Source organism: Microtus oregoni, unplaced genomic scaffold, assembly GCF_018167655.1.
Source record: "Microtus oregoni isolate MIOR12 unplaced genomic scaffold, Mior012 000002F_ref0000024, whole genome shotgun sequence".
In the NCBI taxonomy this organism is placed as follows: domain Eukaryota; kingdom Metazoa; phylum Chordata; class Mammalia; order Rodentia; family Cricetidae; genus Microtus; species Microtus oregoni.
This window is the reverse complement of record NW_024543061.1, coordinates 6,617,968-6,636,692: the sequence shown is the minus strand read 5'-3', so window position 1 is coordinate 6,636,692 and position 18,725 is coordinate 6,617,968. Positions and strand designations below refer to the sequence as shown.

Below are 18,725 nucleotides of genomic sequence, written 5' to 3'. Positions count from 1 at the left end.
CTAACCTTGATATTCTGTACATTAAGTTCACTTTAAATCAAAGAGATTACCCATCATAATATGTGAGATTCTCACTGGACTGGTCCATGGCTTTAAGAGAATGATGGCAGGTTTCCAAAAGCGCACTGCCTTAGATGAATCATTAGCTTTCATCCGGGTTTCCAGCCTGTCGCCTCACCTTCTGTGTTAGTTACTTTTCTATTGCTGTGATGCAACATCATGATCAAGGCAAATAACAGAAAGAAGGGTTTGGGGCAGAGGGGCTTACAGTTCCAGAAGGAAAGAGTGCATCATGGCAGGGAATCTTGACTGCAGATGGCAGACATAGTAACAAAAACCACTAAGATTTCACATCTTGTACAACAAGCTGGAAGTAGAGAGAAAACTGGAAATCGTATATGGCTTTTGAAACCTTAAATTCCACTATAAGTAACAGACTTCCTTCAGGAGGACACACCTCCTAAGCCTACCCAAACAGTGGCACCAACCTGGAACCAAGTACTCAAACATCTGATCCAATGGGGGTCATTCTCCTTCACATCACAGCACCACACATTTCAGATTCTCACAGCTGCATGATTTAAACCTTGAAATAAATCTTTTTATGTGCTACAAGGCAGCCTTAGATGTATGAAACTCTATCTCAAATGCAAACCAATACAAAACAAAAACACATTTTTTGACTTACAACCTCTACCTTTCAACCCATCTACACAAGCTTCAGCTCTTGCCCACCTAATAGAATTCTTTTTTATTTTTTAATTTATTTATTTATTAAAGATTTCTGTCTCTTCCCCGCCACCGCCTCCCATTTCCCTCCCCCTCCCCCAATTAAGTACCCCCCCCTCAGCCCGAAAAGCAATCAAGGTTCCCTGCCCTGTGGGAAGGCCAAGGAACCCCCACCTCCATCCAGGTCTAGTAAGTTGAGCATCCAAACTGCCTAGGCTCCTGCTGAGGTCTTCGAATTTCCCTTTTGACTATCTCCAAGCCTCTGTTTCCCTAGTTCTAATCCTTAGGCCCTTCTTCTAATCAATACAAGCCAAAAAGTAACTGAAACTAGGATAAGAAATCTGCATAATAAATAAGATACACTCACATATGCAAATCCCACAGAAAAGAAACTTTATATGGTAAAAGCAGTTTACAACACCCTAGTTCCTACATGTACACTCCAAGGGTAAGTATAGCTTAAGTGTGAAGTGTGCATTGAACAAGGAATGTAAAGTTACTTCTATATCATTAGAACAGCAATCTGGAAAGAAAGGTTAAAAGAAAAGCACAATTTCATTTACAAAAATCCAATTCTAAATTCAGTGCATGTTCACTTTGAAATCCAAACATTCTTTACCATTTTGGGGGACAATAGTTAAATTTCAGAGTTCTAAAAGAATTGTGTAGAAGACTATTGCAGCAGTCTAACATTTTTAATGTTGACCTTCATGAAGACACTCCAGGTCTGGCAAGATGACGCCACAGCCCACGCTGCTCTGCCAAGGGTCAGGTTGTTTATCACCACCTGGAACTCCAGCTCCAGAGGATCTATCACCCTCTTCTGGACTCTACAGTCTCCTGCACTCACATGTACACACACACACACACACATACACACACACACACACAGTTTAAAAAATAAATCATTAAAACAATAAAGCAATAAGACATTTCAGGACATAAAACTCAAATGAGACCAATATTGATTCAATGGCCTTATTTCAGTAACATACCATAGTACCATATAAAGGGGGGAAAATCCCTGATGTTTAACAACCATACCTTACCTCCCACATCAGTCGGTAGTCCATATTTTCATCCAAGTCTTCAGGCATTCGCTTCTCGCCAGCAAAGGGTCCAAATTTTTCACCCTATAGAGCAAAAATTATATTGTAAAAGCATCAATGTAATAATCAGCTACTAAAATAAACCAATTTATCACCTAGAATCTTTTTCATCCACCTCTTCACTTTATAAAATATTAACTATATAAACAAACTACAAAGCTAATACAAAATGTTTCTATGTTTTTTAAATACAGTTTAATCTGCTTTAGTTTAAAAGCTTCAACACACAACACAGAAGCCAACATAAAAGGGTTAAACCGCTCTGCTTTCAAATTCTGACACCTGAAGACCGCACTCTATGCGCCCATCTTCCTTACAGCCTTTAGCAGGGGTTAAAATGAAAACCACGAGTGTTGCCTGACTTGAGGGACAAGCCCACCAGCCAGAATATCACCTAGTTTCCATAAAAATCATAAATCCATCCTATTTTGCACAAGAAAGAAATATGCTTACCATTCTCAGAGGAAGGCTGTTCATAAATAAAATTTAAATTTGCCTGTCAATCTTTGCAGCAGCTTGGTGGTCATACTTTGAGAAGGTAGTATCAAAATGTGTGCTTTGAAGCCTACTGCATGAGAATCATTAGCGCAGTTGTTACAAATGCTGAGTGCTACACTTTGTTAAAACCTGTCTCTGGAAATCAAATGTAGAGGACAGAATTCTGATGGATACCCTGATGAGAAGCACAAGTAGAGGCCTTATAAACCATAAGAAAAAGATCAAGTGTATAACATGAAGTCCTTATCTGTCACCTGTGTGGCATAGACTCTGAAGTGTATCAACTGTGAGGTGTAGACTGTGAGGTGTAAACTCTGAGTGCACCGACTATGAGGTGTAGACTCTGGGTATACTGACTGTGAGGTGTAGACTCTGGGTGTACCAACTGTGAGGTGTAGACTCTGGGTGTACTGACTGTGAGGTGTAGACTCTGGGTGTACTGACTGTGAGGTGTAGACTCTGGGTGTACTGACTGTGAGGTGTAGATTCTGGGTGTACCGACTGTGAGGTGTTGACCTTGCTGAGTCAGTTGTGAGGTATGGTCCGTAAATGTGTGGAAACTTATCAAGCCATATGTAATAAATATTAAGGGACAATTATATTTGTTCATGTGTGTACATGTGTTTTAAGATGTAGTCTCATGTACCCCAAGATGGCCTCCAACTTTACATACCTGTTTATCCAGGTATGTGTGTGTGTGATAGAAGAGATACAACCATTGTAGTATTGAAGAAGACACCGAGAAGCTGTTTTTACTAAAAAGTCCTGTTCCTCTCTTGGGTTTACAAGATAACTAAAACCATAAAGAAAGCCCAGCTTCCCTGTCTTTGCTTTGTGTTTGTACTCTCTTTGGCAAAAAGCATATAGGGACGCTATTGTCCTTAAATTTTGTCTCAACTCACTTTAAACACCAAGAAGAGCGAAACCTGTCTCTGGATGAGTATGCACCTCAGGGATTAACAGACAAACAAGGTAACAGTCTAAAGAACTACCTTGTAGGACAGATTAGACCTAGAGAATAACAAACTTTAGGACCACACCTCACTAAGATGGTACCATTATGCATGTTTTCCTGCCCTCTGTTTAAACCTAAACCCCATGGCAGCAGCCCGAGACAGCCTTGTGTCATTTACACCCCCTTATTCATTCCTCTTGCTAATGTGGCCCATCTTCTCTCTCTGCTTTTTCCCATTACCCCTCTGTAACTTGCTGTGTTGTAGGTGGTAGGCCAAGTCCAGCTTTTTGGAGCTGGAAAGTAAGCTTTTCACCCTAAAAAATTATCCAGAAAGAGTATGTGGTCCCTGATCAGATCTTGGTTCACAAATAAGCAGTTATTAAAAATAAAATTAGAGACAACTGGAATAAAATGAATATGGGCTGATATCAAAAGGCATTTGGAAATTACTGTTTTGTCAAACATTAAAATAATATTTGAAGTACTGTGTATTATTTAGTTCATAAATAAACACGTATGTAAAGAAGATATAAATTATAACTTCAGAACAAATCTGAAATTGAAGCATGTATATCTGAACTAATGATAGTTTTTTCACAGGAGTTTAAAGTCTCCTTTAGAACATGATTATGTCTCACTGTTAAAGTACTGTGCACAAAAATGCTTTCATAATATAATTATGCCTCCAGTTCAATGGGAAGATCACCCAATCTTCTCTCCTTGTGAATGTAAGACAGAGTCTAAACACCCCCTAAATCAGTTCACCTTACTATTAAAACTTTGGCTTTGTTATGAATATTAATGTAACCAGGTTAAAAAAAACCTACCTGGGTGAGAGAACTAATGACCTAAATGAAGACATCCTGTGGGACTATCTCAGAAGTTCTTAATTGAATTGAAGTTAAACTGCAAAGTCTATCCAATGGCTCCATTATTATCTCTTTCTCCCACCTGGAATCTAGGCACAACTACTATTCACAGTTGCTATTGTAGGCATCAGGGGAAGAAATGCTATGGTGTCCATAACTCTTCATTCTGCACCGTAAGTGTATCATATAAAATACTAGTGAAAGGAGCAGTACAGAGTTGTGAATAAGGGATCATGGAGGTACACAGAAATGATACACAGATACACAGACAGACATAGACATAGGCATAAGTATAGAGAAATATCACAGCAGAAAGCAGTGTATTTTTTTCTGCTCCCCTTTCTTACACACTTGATTTTCTCAGCAAAACGCCTGTAATAGCACCTACAAGCAACGTGTAACAGTAACGTTGAAAAGAACCAGCATGAGGCTAACTAGAGTTGGAAAGAACCAGAACCAGCATGAGGCTAACAAGCAAGAAGACAGGTAGTAAGAAGGCCTGTGCCAGTCACTGAAAACTAAAGAATTAGGAAAAGAACTTCAAAGTCAGACATGCAGTAGGCATCTGCCCATGATGTGCAAGAAAGTCCACGGAGGCCAAAGAGTTGACTGATGGGACTCAACAACCTACTGCCCTCTGCAGAACGGACAAAAATTGTCTAAATGAACAAGATCCACTTGCTAGACAGAGTGAAATCAAACTGAAAAAAATAAGACCAAAGTCAGGGTGTTAAGAAAAGAAAGGCAAACCAACTTTTCCGCAGATGGAACCCACAGCTGCAGAAATACTAAGGGCTAGAGATACAGCTAGTGAGTGAGGACCTACTTTGTATGCTTGAAGGCCTGCCCCGTCCCACACAGCAAACAAGAAAACTAATTATAATAAATAAAAAGATTATGAATGGATTTTCTAATGAAACTTAAAGACATTGAAATACAGAAACTCAAAAGACTTTTTTAATAAAAACTTACTTGAAAGAGGATTGGTTTGTAGTGTAGGTGCATGTATATATGCACATTCCTATGTGTGTGGGTGTACCTGTGTGAGAGCACATACATGTGTGTGCATGTCTGTGAAGGCCAGAGGTTGACAATGGGTGTCTTCCTCAACTGCTTTCCACTTTATTTAGTGAAAGTCTCTCAGGGAATCCAGAGCTCACCAATTTGTCTAGTCCCACTGCCTGCTTGGTCCACGAACCCCTATCCCCAGTCTCCCGGACTCTGGATGACAAGTGAATGACAAAGTCCCCAGCTTTTGTATGCAAGCATTGAAGATCCGAATTCTACTTTTCTAGTATTTTGTCCATTCATCCATCTCCCCATCACCATTAATGAAAACGTTTAATAATTAAAAAACATGATTTCACAATTGGATATTTTTAGAAAGTGTATTGAAACATGGGGAGAAAGAGGAATCAAATTAAAGACATATCTCAAAGGAAAACAAAGAGGTGAGATTAAGATTTCTGGAGAATAGTTCAAGGGCAGCTCCAATCTATATAGTTCAGAGGATATTTAAAAAGTAGGTTGGAAGATAGTAATTGGGAAGACAGTTTCAAAAGCTGAAGATAAATCTGCCTCTGTAAATCAAATGGTCTCATTCATTACCACACCAAGTGACTTCAGAGGTACTGTCATGCTAGGCAACCTCAGCACTCACTCTTGTATCATGAAATCAGAGTCACCTCTATACTAGGTAAGGTGATGTCAGAGGAATTCATTTGTATTAGGTGAACTTGGAGGCACTCACTTTTATGTTAAATGACATCAGAGTCACACCTCTTTTGCTAGGTGACGTAAGAGTAATTCACTCTGGGCAAAGTGGCATCAGAGCCTAGACAAACTCTAATAAACTGTGAACTTTAGAGATAGATCAATAGAGCTGGCAAGATTTCCAGCAGCTAAATTAGAATGTTATCTGTAAAACACAACGCACCAACCAATATAAACAATCAAATGAGACCTTGAGAAAATGTTCACTAAATATAAAAACAAAGAAAAAACATTGAAAGTCATTTAAACAATTCAAGGTATAAGGAGAGAAACTTTCATACACAGATTCAAACAGAATATTGCATACTTGGTTTAATAAGAAAAACCGCAAAAGTCCAATTAAAATGAACCAGGATAAATACTCTGGAACTTAGAGCTGGAATAGCAGTTGAGCACTGGGATCAGAGATGGACACCCTCTAGTAATGGAGAACGATGGTGATACTAGAGTAATACATACAGTAGTGGCCTGCCTCATGAGGTTTCCTCTGAAACCCCTTGACTGGAGGCCATTTCTGATATGCTCTCTGCCCATGCCCTGAAAACTTGCCCAGGGTTAAATTTGAAAGGACTAATTATTTGGTGGGGGGCATATCAAGACAGTATGCTAATGAGTCGGTGGCATGATTATTACTGGTCATGCTTATTCAAGTCTACAACGAAAAGATCAAGTAGAGAAGAAGAATACTAAATAGAGCTTAGAGGGAAAAAAATAGCCCTAGGAAGATTTATGGTGCCCACTGCATGTGCTGGAAAAGAGGCTGTAGTTGTTAAAAGAGATTAGGACCATTGAGGAGAGACTTGCTCTACATTAGAAGGGAAAGATGGCCTCAGGTCAAGACCCCATCCAATTGAGTCTCTAATTGGTGAAAGGGAAAGGACTAAAAGGTTGCTTATTCCCAGAAAGCAACTGCTTCAACATATCACAGCTACTACTAACAGAAGGCTTGAGGGGAGGGCTAGTGTCTACCCCACACAGGCAACCCAACATGGCATGGTTATCTATGGAGGAATGGCTTTGGGGATATACAAAATGCAAGACTAAGGAGTCAGGGATTCTACCTTTGTGGTTTCAAAGAGCTGCTAAGACTAGGTGATGTATAACAAGGGTAAAACCACTTCAAGAAGGTCCTGAGAACACAGGGGGCCCTAAGATGCCATTGCATAAAGGCATGAAGGTTAAGCCTGAGTTTCCATAGAGATAACATGCTGGCAATGATAGAGCCATGAGATATCTACCAAGAGCTACACACAGGGAGTGGAACCAGCCCAAAAAGAGATGTATATTGCAGGCAGCAGAGCTCAAGGGGATGGAGCCATCTAACGCCTTTGAAACTGAAGTCTTAGGCAGTGGAGCTACAGGATTTGGTGTTTGCTCTGCTGCATTTTGGTCTTGTTTTGGTCCAGTGTTATCTTATTATACCCTAATTATTCTTTTTTATAATAGGAACTTATATTCTCTGATATTGTATGTTGGACATATGTAACTTTTTTTATTTAGCAGGTATCCACACTTAAGAAGATGCTTTGAGATTCAGAAGAAACTTGAGGCTTTGTGCTTGTTGAACAATGTTGAGACTGTTAATAATATACGAAATCTAACAATGAGTTAAATGCATTTTGCATCATGAGATGGGCATGAGCCTATATGGCCAGGGAGTGGAATGTGATAGTTTGAATTAAAAATATCACCTATAGGCTTGGTATTTGAACACATGGTCTCCAGCTAGTGGCACTGTTTGAGGAAGTGTGAGAACCTATAAAAGGTGTAGATATGCTGTAGAAAGTACACGAGGTTTTGAGAATATATAGTCTTATTCCACTTCCAGTTTACTTTCTCTGCTATCCGTGTGTGTCTCTAAGTCTCCTGCTCGGGTTGCCTGCCACCATTATGGACTCTATCTTTGGAACTGTAGGCCAAAATAAATTCTTTCCATAAGTCGATTTTGTTCATGATGTTTTATCCTCAAAACAAAAAAAAAAAAAACCAAAACTATAAATATCAATCACAAATCTTTATTTTTACTGTTTAAAATATAATTGGTGAGCCAAAGGGGAAAAAAAAACAATTGTAACTGTAAAGTTTACATATAAAATAAAATATATGACAAAATAAAGATGGGGGAAGGAAGTGTGAGTATATGTTTTATCTTGATGCGTGGCAGGCCCCAGTTATCTAACAGGCATCCTAAATACAAACTTGAGGTTGAGCATCTGCTGCCCCACAACCATCCATCTCTTCAAACTTTATCCACGCAAACTCCCTATGTCAGTTACTGACTAACAATTCAATCATTTCAGGATTTCAGGCTAAGACCCTGGAAACTGCCTTGATCATTCTTGTTCATTGACATTCTACCATGCCCTGTCCCCTCTGCCTTCAAATTTGACACTTAGTCTGAACCTCATTGCCTCCCATGGATCACAGAAAGAAAATCCTGGGAAGTCTCTGTTTACACAGTTTTTCCATAACAGACTATGCTTAATGCTGCAGTCAGAGTAATCCTTGATACACATGACCCACCTCTGTAGGTCTCCAAAATGATCAGATTAATGCCAGTCTTCAGTTGCACAAAATGCTCTAGGAAATATGATTCTCCTCCAAGTACCCTCCCTTTGTTAAGCCCTCCATCCTTGAGGTATTTTAAGACTTACCTCTGGCTCAGTCCTGAAATGCCTACTGGTCTCCTTGGAAACCAATAGGCAATGCAAGCCTGCCTGTCTCGGGACTTTGAACTGGCTTGCTCCTTTGGCCAGAATGTCTTTCTCCTGGAAATATATTTGGCTGTTTTCCTATCATCCTTCAAAACATTGCTCAAATCTCACTTTAGTTGAAATTACTAGGCTACCTAATTCCTATCATTTTTCACTTATGTACCAGCAACCACACCTAGCCCTACTGTTTTCTCTATAGTACTTACCATGTTCTAACACAGTACACAATTTAACTACTAGATAACGCAAGCTCCACAAGAGCCAGAACAACCATTTTCTTTTCTACTCTGGCTAAGTATCTAGTACAGCTCTCAGCCTATAGTGAGACTAGAGTGCTTGAATGACTGTGTAGAATAAGGCATAAACAAATATTAATGCACAACTGCAATATGGAATTACTCAACCACCATAAAAGAGCTGTTCACAGTAGCCAAGTTATAGCATCAGCCTGGGTACCCATAAACAGATACACAAAAGAAAATGTCACATATTAATTCATTAAGTAACTATACATGTAACACACAATGGAGTTTCATTCAGTCATGCACATTTAAATTATGCAACCTCTAGGCAAATCGATGGAAGTAGAGACCATCGTGCTGCACAAAACAAGACAAACCCAGAAAGATGAGCATCACATGCTTTCTCTAATATGCCAAATAAAGATTTAAAAAACTAAGACATTGAAGTAGAGGCAGATTTATATGGGAAAATGAAAGAAGATCACTTGGGGAAGATGGGGGACTAGAAAGAGCCACGAGATTGAGTAAGGTCCAAGTATATGGTATCCATTGATGGAAAAAAAACACAATAAAACCCATTATTTTACACAATTAACATGGTCTAGTAAAAAAGACCACTGATGAAATAATTATATTATCAAAACTCAAAATAGCAAAACTACCTACAGGGCTATTGCTGACCAAGAAAGGTTCAGGACAGTCTGCACATATTCTCTTCCTATTTTTGTAAAATAATCTTTGTTTTTGGGTGTATTTGAATCTGCATTTGTAAACTTAACATTTTATGATTACGGGGGGAAAAAACACCTCTTTGATAGAAAGAGTACACACTGAGTATTCCTGATCTTAACTGTGAAAAGCCAAAAGTGTTCTAGTTTCCAGATTTGAGGGAAGGTTACTGCGTAGCTACAGATATATAAACAGATAAATATATAAATAAGTTGAGATAAAACCCAAATCGAAATAGAGAATTCATATGTTTCATATACACTTTACACATTGTCTGAAGATAATTTCTTTTTTTTTATTTTTTTTAAATTTATAATGCAATAAAAAAACATCAAAGAAGAAATCAAGAAGGAATATTTTTTGAATTCTCAGAAATAAATGGATATGAAGCATACCAAAACCACCAGAACAAATTGAAAAGAAGCATTGAAAAGGAAATATATAACTCTCAATTCCTACAATTTTTTATTCTTTTTATAAATTTATTTATTTATTAAAGATTTCTGTCTCTTCCCTGCCACTGCCTCTCATTTCCCTCCCCTTCTCCCAATCAAGTCCCCCTCCCTTATCAGCCCAAAGAGCAATCAGGGTTCCCTGCCCTGTGGGAAGTCCAAGGACCACCCACCTCCATCCAGGTCTAGTAAGGTGAGCATCCAAATTGCCTAGGCTCCCACAAAGCCAGTAGGTGCAGTAGGATCAAAAACCCATTGCCATTGTTCTTGAGTTCTCAGTAGTCCTCATTGTCCGCTTTGTTCAGCGGGTCTGGTTTTATTAAGCTTCATCAGGCGAGGAAAGGAGACAGAGACAGAGACCCACATTGGAGCACCAGACAGAAATCTCAAGGTCCAAATCAGGAGCAGAAGGAGAGAGAGCACGAGCAAGGAAATCAGGACCGCGAGGGGTGCAACCATACACTGAGACAATGGGGATGTTCTATCGGGAACTCACCAAGGCCAGCTGGCCTGGGTCTGAAAAAGCCTGGGATAAAACTGGACTCGCTGAACATAGCGGACAATGAGGACTACTGAAGATAATTTCATGCAACCATTAGTATGCCTGGCTATATGTAGTATGTTCCATGTGTAGTATCATGCAGACTCAAAATGATACAATTTTGGAACATTTCAAATTTCACATTAGCAATGCCCAGCTCATGTGTAGCAGGACCTGAGTTCACATTCTGTGAACATTAGTGTGGGACAGAGCTTTCCCCAGCATCAGTTCCATCACCTACAAAGCAGGGTTTGCCACATGGCCTGAGTAAGGACTGAGAAAAGCATTCTTGACTGCTATCTCTGTCATTCACCCTCTGTCTCCAGTGGCAAGGACAGTTCCCACTGCAACAGCTTCATAAATATTTCATTAGTTAAACTCCATTAAATTATAAACAAAACATTTAATTATTAGTAGCTGTTATCATCAAAAAAGCAAAATACAAAGTTTAGAAAATGTCAGTTTAAGTTGAGCTATGGTGTACCTTGAAAAATCTGTAAGAGCAGTAAACATAAGTCCTTGATGGGTCCCCATGGCGAGACCTGACTGTATAAACAGGGAGACAGTGTCACTGCAGTGATTCTATTTCCAGACCAGTGAGTTACCATCAGCCATAAGAAAATGAAATACACATCACTTGGCAGTTTCAGCCAGATAAAAATCCTTTGGTCTTAAAGGGGTCACTTTCTAAAACTAATTAGCAAAATACATTATTACACAAAATCTAATCTTTCTATATGAACATGGGAATCATTCTTCTGCTTGCTTTTCTTTTCTCTTTGGGTTGTTTTGTTGTTGTTTTTGTTTGGTTGGTTAGTTTGGTTTTTATTATCATGTATTTTCTTCTAAACTGCACACTTTCAACTTTACTTTTTAAATTTTCATTCTATTTTTACAAACTTGGCATTAAACCTATTTTCATTAACATTTTTCATCAGAAAAAAGTGTCTGACTTATGAAAAGCAGGGAGTTGACAGCTGCTACAGTGGGAGGCATGGGAACCTGAGAGGCAGCTGTACATCTCTAGGCCTCAGGTGAGCTCACCTTTCCCAGGATAATGTACCAATTTGGGTGTGCTCACATTTACCACGATAACGTGTCAACTAGAGCACTTATGACGTTCTTTAAAATGTCATTGTTTGGAATTAATTAGTATCTACTCTTTCCTACTTCAAAACACAGTTTCTCTTCCCCAGGTTAAAGGAACACACCCAAGCTTTAATGTATAACTGTTAAATAATCAAGAATCAATGCTACCTACAAACAAAGTAAAACACTGATCAGTACATTTGCAAGGGGTGTATCATTACAGGGCCAGGACATGATGAAACTCACTCCAATTAGTCATTATGAAGGAAGGAAATGCTTCACAAAGGGGTGAATCTAGAGAAGTATGAGGTCTCTTTGCAAGAGGAATTCCAAATATATCGGTGGAATGTACAAATAAGACATTTCTTGAAAGATTTCCCCAAACCAATTCTGGACTCTAGTCTCTAAACTTTAAATCCACAGACAACTTGAATTTCAATTATGTTGTAAAACAGGCATATTACACAAGCACACCTGCTATAAAAGTATGATACAACGTCTATAATTGTCAACACATGATCCCACGTGGTAAATCCCAAAATCTGTTTAGAAGAACATGTGCATTTTTAAAGGCGGTCCTTAACACAGCTTCAGTCAAGGCTGTTACCTTCTCAGACCTCCTGAAATATGTGTGGTCAGGTAAGACTTACATGAGTGACTTGGAAAATGAGACACAGTGAAACGGGAAAGACATGTACGAACATTCAGCCTGATCTTACAAGTCAGATAAAATCTATATTTATGGGAGGAAAAAGCAGAAGTCGACTAAAAGTCATCAGTGACCATTGTGATTAGATATCTTAGAATTACAACTCTGTCAAAAGTAGTCTAGATTATTATAAGCAGTGTTCTGCGTGGTCAGCATGCTAAAAGACTTTCACCTAGGTGAAAAGTCTGTGTTCAGTAAAAGTTCCATTAGCTGCATAAGATGAGTGCCGACCAATGCCGCCTTATTACTACTCAAGATATTCCATCCCACACCAAGCAGTACTCCACCAACACACAGAAACATTAAAAGCAAAGGCACCGTCCAACTACTGAAAAAGACCTAGTAATAAAGACAAGGACTATGAAATAACTCTTACTTTTGAACAAATGACTTGTGTCCTACTATTCATGAGCAAAAAACGGTTCCTAATTATAGTTATACCAGAAACCTTAAAGAAAAGTCCACTTGGGAGTTTTTCAGGCTGTAAGACTAAAACAGAAATAGACTGTCAACAGTACAAGGGAGTCATTTGATGATGGGTGTATTTGGCTTTGAAGACTGTTGATTTTAATATTTGGTCATTTGGCAACATCTCTCCAACTCATTGCAAAATTAAATGAAGTATTAACTCCTGTGTTTTGTGTGTTTACATTTGAACACCCTCCCAAACAGCCACTGATAAAATGTTAATATTTGTTTTGGTTTTTTCCATCGGGCTCTGGAAACTTCTGGTGGGTCAGGCTGTGAACCCAGCACTGTCTACTAGTCTTTGCTCTTAGTGTCAGAGGCAGAGACTGGAGTCTCCATAGGTATCCTCTGAACCTCTGTTTTCCTAAGTATCAAAGCAAAGCCTGGACAGCAGGGGAGAGGGGGTAGGGGAAGAAGCTGGGAAGGTGTCAGGGGCAGGGTTATAAGGCATGTTGTTCCATAACAGAGTGTTCTAAAAAGACCGTACACTTTCTATTCAGAAACCATGGGTTTGAAGTCTAATGCATTAGCTCGGCAGGATGTCTAACTTTAGAGATCTTCTGCTCACCTGTTAAATGAGCACTAAGAGTTGGCTCCAGAGTGTGCTGAGCTGGTAAAGACAAATGACACATATGGATAAAGTGCCAAGCATGGGCCCTGCTCAGTGAACCTTGACCCTGCTTACTCTGGGTGCTTCTGTCCTGCCTCCTCTGGTTCGTTTCACACCTGCTAACCCACCATAGCTCAAGCCACCAAGTTCTAAGGTTGTAAGTCAAGATTCAGAGTGCTTAGTATCCTGTCTTCTACATCTCTGCAACATCTGTAGTGCGTCATCACACAGGGGCAGCCTGTGCTTGCCCTAATCGCATGCCTCTGCAGCTCTGGAAGATGAACCAATGTCAAAAATAATATTTAAAACGCGCAAAGAAAATAGGCCGAAGATCCAGATTATCACCCCAGGGTGGCAGTGCGAAAGACCTCCTCTCTGAGATTCCTGGGCCTGTACTGTGCTCCAGGCTGCCCGGGGCCCATCTGCACATGAAGTGAGGGGTAAGATCACACCGACTGTTATGAAGGCAGAGGCCGCCTGGCGCGGGGCTCCGGGAAACGGCGGCCCGGGCGAGCCTAACGCTGCAGCCGCGCAAGGCGACCAGAACGCCCGCTCCCTGCAGGCCCGCACTCCCCGCAGGCCCTGGGACGTGGCGCGGCCTGCGCGGGCCGCTCACCCACCTTGCGCACGCGGCGGGCCGTGTAGAGCCCCATCCCGTCCTGGACCCGGGACGACTTCAGGGCGAACCTGTCTGGTACGTACATGCCCAGCATCCTCCGCCGCTCGGCCGCGCGCCCCGGGCGCCGCACGTGGAGATGGGGTGCGGGCCAGGGGCGGCCGGGAGGAGGAAATGAGCTCTGCTCCCAGAATCCCCACCTCCCTGCTCCGCTCCCCGCGGCCTGGCCCCTCCTTGGCCCGGGCAGGCGCGGCCGGAGCGGCAGGGCGCCCGGGACACCGGGACATGCTGATTGGCCCAAAGTTGGCAGTGGCAGCTGGGAGCCCCAAACCCCGAGCCCCCTCCCCCCCCAAGCCTCCTGCCCTGCGGATGAGACTGTGGCCACAACAGCCCTCCTCACACCATCTCTGCCTTTGGCAAGGGTGTCTGGAGTCTCCTCAAATACAGAACGAAAATGGGCCTTGCATCAGCCTTAGCATCTCCAAAATAGCCTTCTGCTGACCACAGCTGAGACCAGCCCTGAGAGTCTGGGAAACTTTTGAATCTTAGTGGTTGTGTGTTTGTGTCTAGAGCTGAACTAATAATGAGCGGCCAAATAGTACGCTCTAGTGCAAGCTGAAAGTTGGCCATAAGTATTTAAGGGATATTTATGGAGGGGTGTCCTCTGGAAAGTGATTATACTTTCTAAGACTTGACTGCAAAATCCTGTCACCAGAGTTATTCCAGTCAGAGCTTGGGCTCTTGCATCCCATTCAAGAAGACTGGGCTATCAATCCTTGATAGACCAGTTACCCTGATTATCTGTCAACTTGACACATGAGAGAAATGGGAAACTTAAATTGAGGAAATGTCCCCATCAGTTGGTCTGTTGGAAGTCTGTGGGACATTTTCTTGATTAATGATTGGTGTAGGAGTTACCACCCCACTGTGAATGATGCTATCCCTGGGTCAGGTGATCCTGGGTTGTATTTTTTAAAAAATTCAAGCTGAACAAGCTACAAGAAGAAAGTAGTGTTTTGCTATAGTCACTGCTTCCAATCCCTGTTTCCAGGTTCCTGCCTTGAGTTCTTGCCCTGACTTTCTTCAGTAATGGGCCAAAATGGGAAACATAAGCCAAACAATCTTTTCCTCCCTAGTTTCTTTTGGTCAGAATGTTTTATCGCAGTAATAGAAAGCAAAACATAGTAGAACACCTATTAAAAGAGACAATGAAAGATTCTATTCAACGTGACTACGTTAGGAAGAGGAATAAATAGAAACAATAACTCCACTAAGTTCATATTCAGGATCCTGGCATACATTTAAGCTTACATAGGAGGCAAGGAATATTTTAATAAACAGACTGGTCAAAGTGTGATTCCACGTACAGATCCGTCTAAAGCCATGTAGATACAATACAGCATTGTCTTATTGGTTACATAGCACAGAGGCAAGACCAACTTTTCCTTTAGAAATGTTATGTGAAATAAACACCATAGTTGAGTGCAGATGTTTTAGTGAAAACTCCATTAAAGGACACAACCGTAGCCAATGACACATTCCTTATGGAACTAGGCAGCACAAGTCCTCTTTTGCCATTAATTTCTTCTTGTGTTTGGCAGCTTGAAGTTTCAGATACCAACTTATTACCAGACAGGGAAGTAGCTGATTCCATCACCATAGATAGTGCAAGGTCATAGCAGATTAATATTGCTTAAAGATCATTAAATATAATTTATTTTTGTTGTTTTTAGTTACAAATAAACACTGAGCACATATAAACCTATTGAGAACAATATTCTTTGGGTTAGCCTCAGAGGTTGAGTTTAAGATAACAATGTCTGTAAGTTTTGGTATCCTATGTTTTTAATGAGTACTTTAAATGTACATAAAACACACAGAGATAGACACACAGGTAGGCAGATAAACGACAGACAGACAGACAGATGACATTTTCAATGCAGTTACTACCACATGACAGGATAATGCATACCATAGAAGCTAAGAACTATCTAAGAGAAGCACGGTGCTTCAGAAAGTAATGCCTCCATTCAAGTTGTTACTCAGTGGTGTCCAAGAGACATCCAAAACAGTACAGGCTATTGGCATTGCTCTTGATCACCTACCAAAACATGAAGATGACACCCTATTGCTGGAGATAGCACACATTTTGGTTACACATTTATATATCAGATTTCTGCTAAGCCATTGACCAAAACAGCTTCTTTATTAACCAATGGTAATAAAACATATTCACATCATACAGAGGGGAATCCCACATCAATTTAACGAAATGATAACAGAAAACTTCCCAAGTCTTGAGGGAGTGAGATGGGCACCCAGATCCATGACACTCACAGAATATCAATTAGATTCAAATCAAAGAGGTCCTCTCTAAAATCAAAAAAGAGAGAATTCTAAAATTAGATTACATAGTAGGTATAGTTGTTCATGTTTTCAAGCTGACATGTGCTAGAATCACCTAGAGGATGGGCCTTCAAGTACACCTGTGTGAGATTACCTAGCCTCTGGTGATGTTTGGGAAGATTATGTTCACTAGACCCATCATAGAAGGTTCCCTGGCCTTGAGTCCCGGACTTCATAGAAAGAGGTGAACTGTGCACAAGCATTCCTCACTCTGTTCCTAATTGTGGATGAATGAGACCAGACACTTTCTAGTTCCTGTATGTTTCACTTTCCCACCACAACAAACTATGTACTGCATCTGTGTGCAGAATAAAGCATTTCCCTCTTAAGTGGCTTCTGTCAGGTTATGTTATTACAGCAACTAAACACTGGGGACTGATCAGTATACCAGTAGGTTTCTTAGACGGTCTGTTCCAGAAGAGAATGAAATAGTATACCTAGGGTATTAAAAGAAAGGGAAGTGAACCATTAAGATCTTGGCCCAGCACAGCTACTCTCTGGACATGAAGGAGAAAGCTTTTTCCTCAAGCAAGGGAAGCTAAGAAAACTCACTGCCACTAGGTCAGCATTAAGGGGATGTCTAAGTGAATTCTATATCTAGACATGAATGGATGGTAGTTGCCATTGTGAAAATATGGAATGCACTGCTAAAGCAGATACATGAAAGGAAGAAGGAAATTAAAACAAAATCAAAAAATACCAGGCTATACACAGACAATGGAGCCATAGGAAGAACAAAGGTGATTGACAACTATTACTATTATGACAAGGGTAGGCCACTACCTATCAGGAATCAAGTCTCAAATATTAAGTGAATTATGCTCTCAGGTTAAATGTGTAGGTTAGCTACTAAGCATAGTGGTACATGCCTATAATCTCAGTTCTTAGGAGGCAGACACAAGAAGATTGAAATCTGAGGATATTCCAGGCTTCATAGTTAGCTCAAGGTCAGCCTGGGATATCTAACAACATCTTATCTGTAAAATACTAATAAATAAATAAAGTGATAGATACAGACTGGCAAAAGGTGTAAGATTAACATAGCCTAACTATATAATGCTTACATGACGTTTAACTTAATGCTATGGTAGTTTGAATAGGTATGGCCCCCATAGGCTCAAGCGTTTGGATGCTTGGCCATAGGGAGTGGCACTAATGGGATGTGTGGCTTTGTTGGAGAAGATGTGGCCTTGTTGAAGAAAGTGCGTCACTGGGCAGGCTTTGAGGTCTCATATATGCTCAAGCATAACACAGTTTTCTTCTGCTGCCTGCAGATTAAGATATAGAACTTCTTTCAAATTCTCCAGCACTGTGTCTGTCTGCATGATACCATGTCCCACCATGATGATAATGGACTAAATCTCTGAACTGTCAGCCACCGCAATTAAATGTTTTGCTCTGTAAGAGTTGCAGTAGTCAAGGTGTCTCTTCATAGTAATAGAAACCCGAACTAAGACAGATACTAAAGGCAAGTTGACTGAAAGTGACTGGACAGAAAACAAGCTACACACTAACAGAAACACATAGGAACAGGAAAAGCTTATATCTAGGATGATACACTCCAAAGACACAGTCTTAAAAACTGTAATAATGACGAAGCTATTACTAAAATCGTGATATAGATAATGACTTCAACAAGAGGACATAGCAAATCTATACACATATGCACCCAAAAAGATGGACAGAAAAGGCAGACTGAAACGGAGAAGTAGACTCGCTGAGATCATACTTATTGTTTCTAGAAGAGATTTTGAGAAGAAATGGCAGGAAAGAATGGAGGTGATTATCTCTACAAGACCAATAGAAGACAGGAAAGGACCCAGGGGCCATATAAATAATGCAACCCAGAGTTGACTTATCAGATTCTCAGCCTTGGGGGATTCCCCTCTAGAACACTGTCCAGTGCTGAATCATGTAATTGTTCTCATTAACTCAAGTGAAATATTCTTCAAGACAGACCACCCTTTCATTCATAAAGCAAGTCTCTAACACTTTAAAGACAAAACCTACCATAGAATAAAATTACAAATAAAATGCAAAAGGGACTATGGAAATTTTATAGTTACTAGAAATTTTACATCAAAATCAGAATTGAAGGGGCCACTTCACTCCATTTAGAATGGTAATTAACAGAAAAATTTAAAGATGACCAGGTACATGTCTTTAATCCCAGCATTTGGGAGACAGGGTGAAGCTCTCCAGGACATCAAGGCCAG

At 40.4% G+C, this 18,725-nt stretch overlaps 1 protein-coding gene across 1 annotated transcript in view; it reads right to left on the bottom strand.

The window, feature by feature from the left end:
* Prdm5 (PR/SET domain 5) overlaps positions 1-14,250 on the bottom strand; it is a 155,550-nt gene extending 141,300 nt beyond the window's left edge. The window contains exons 1-2 of the mRNA XM_041641533.1: positions 14,108-14,250; positions 1,779-1,862 (exon numbers count right to left, since the gene is read on the bottom strand). Coding sequence (XP_041497467.1) covers positions 1,779-1,862; positions 14,108-14,200 — 177 coding nt within the window. The 5' untranslated portion in view covers positions 14,201-14,250. The remainder of the gene's footprint in view (positions 1-1,778; positions 1,863-14,107) is intronic.
* Between the last annotated feature and the right edge of the window lie 4,475 nt (positions 14,251-18,725).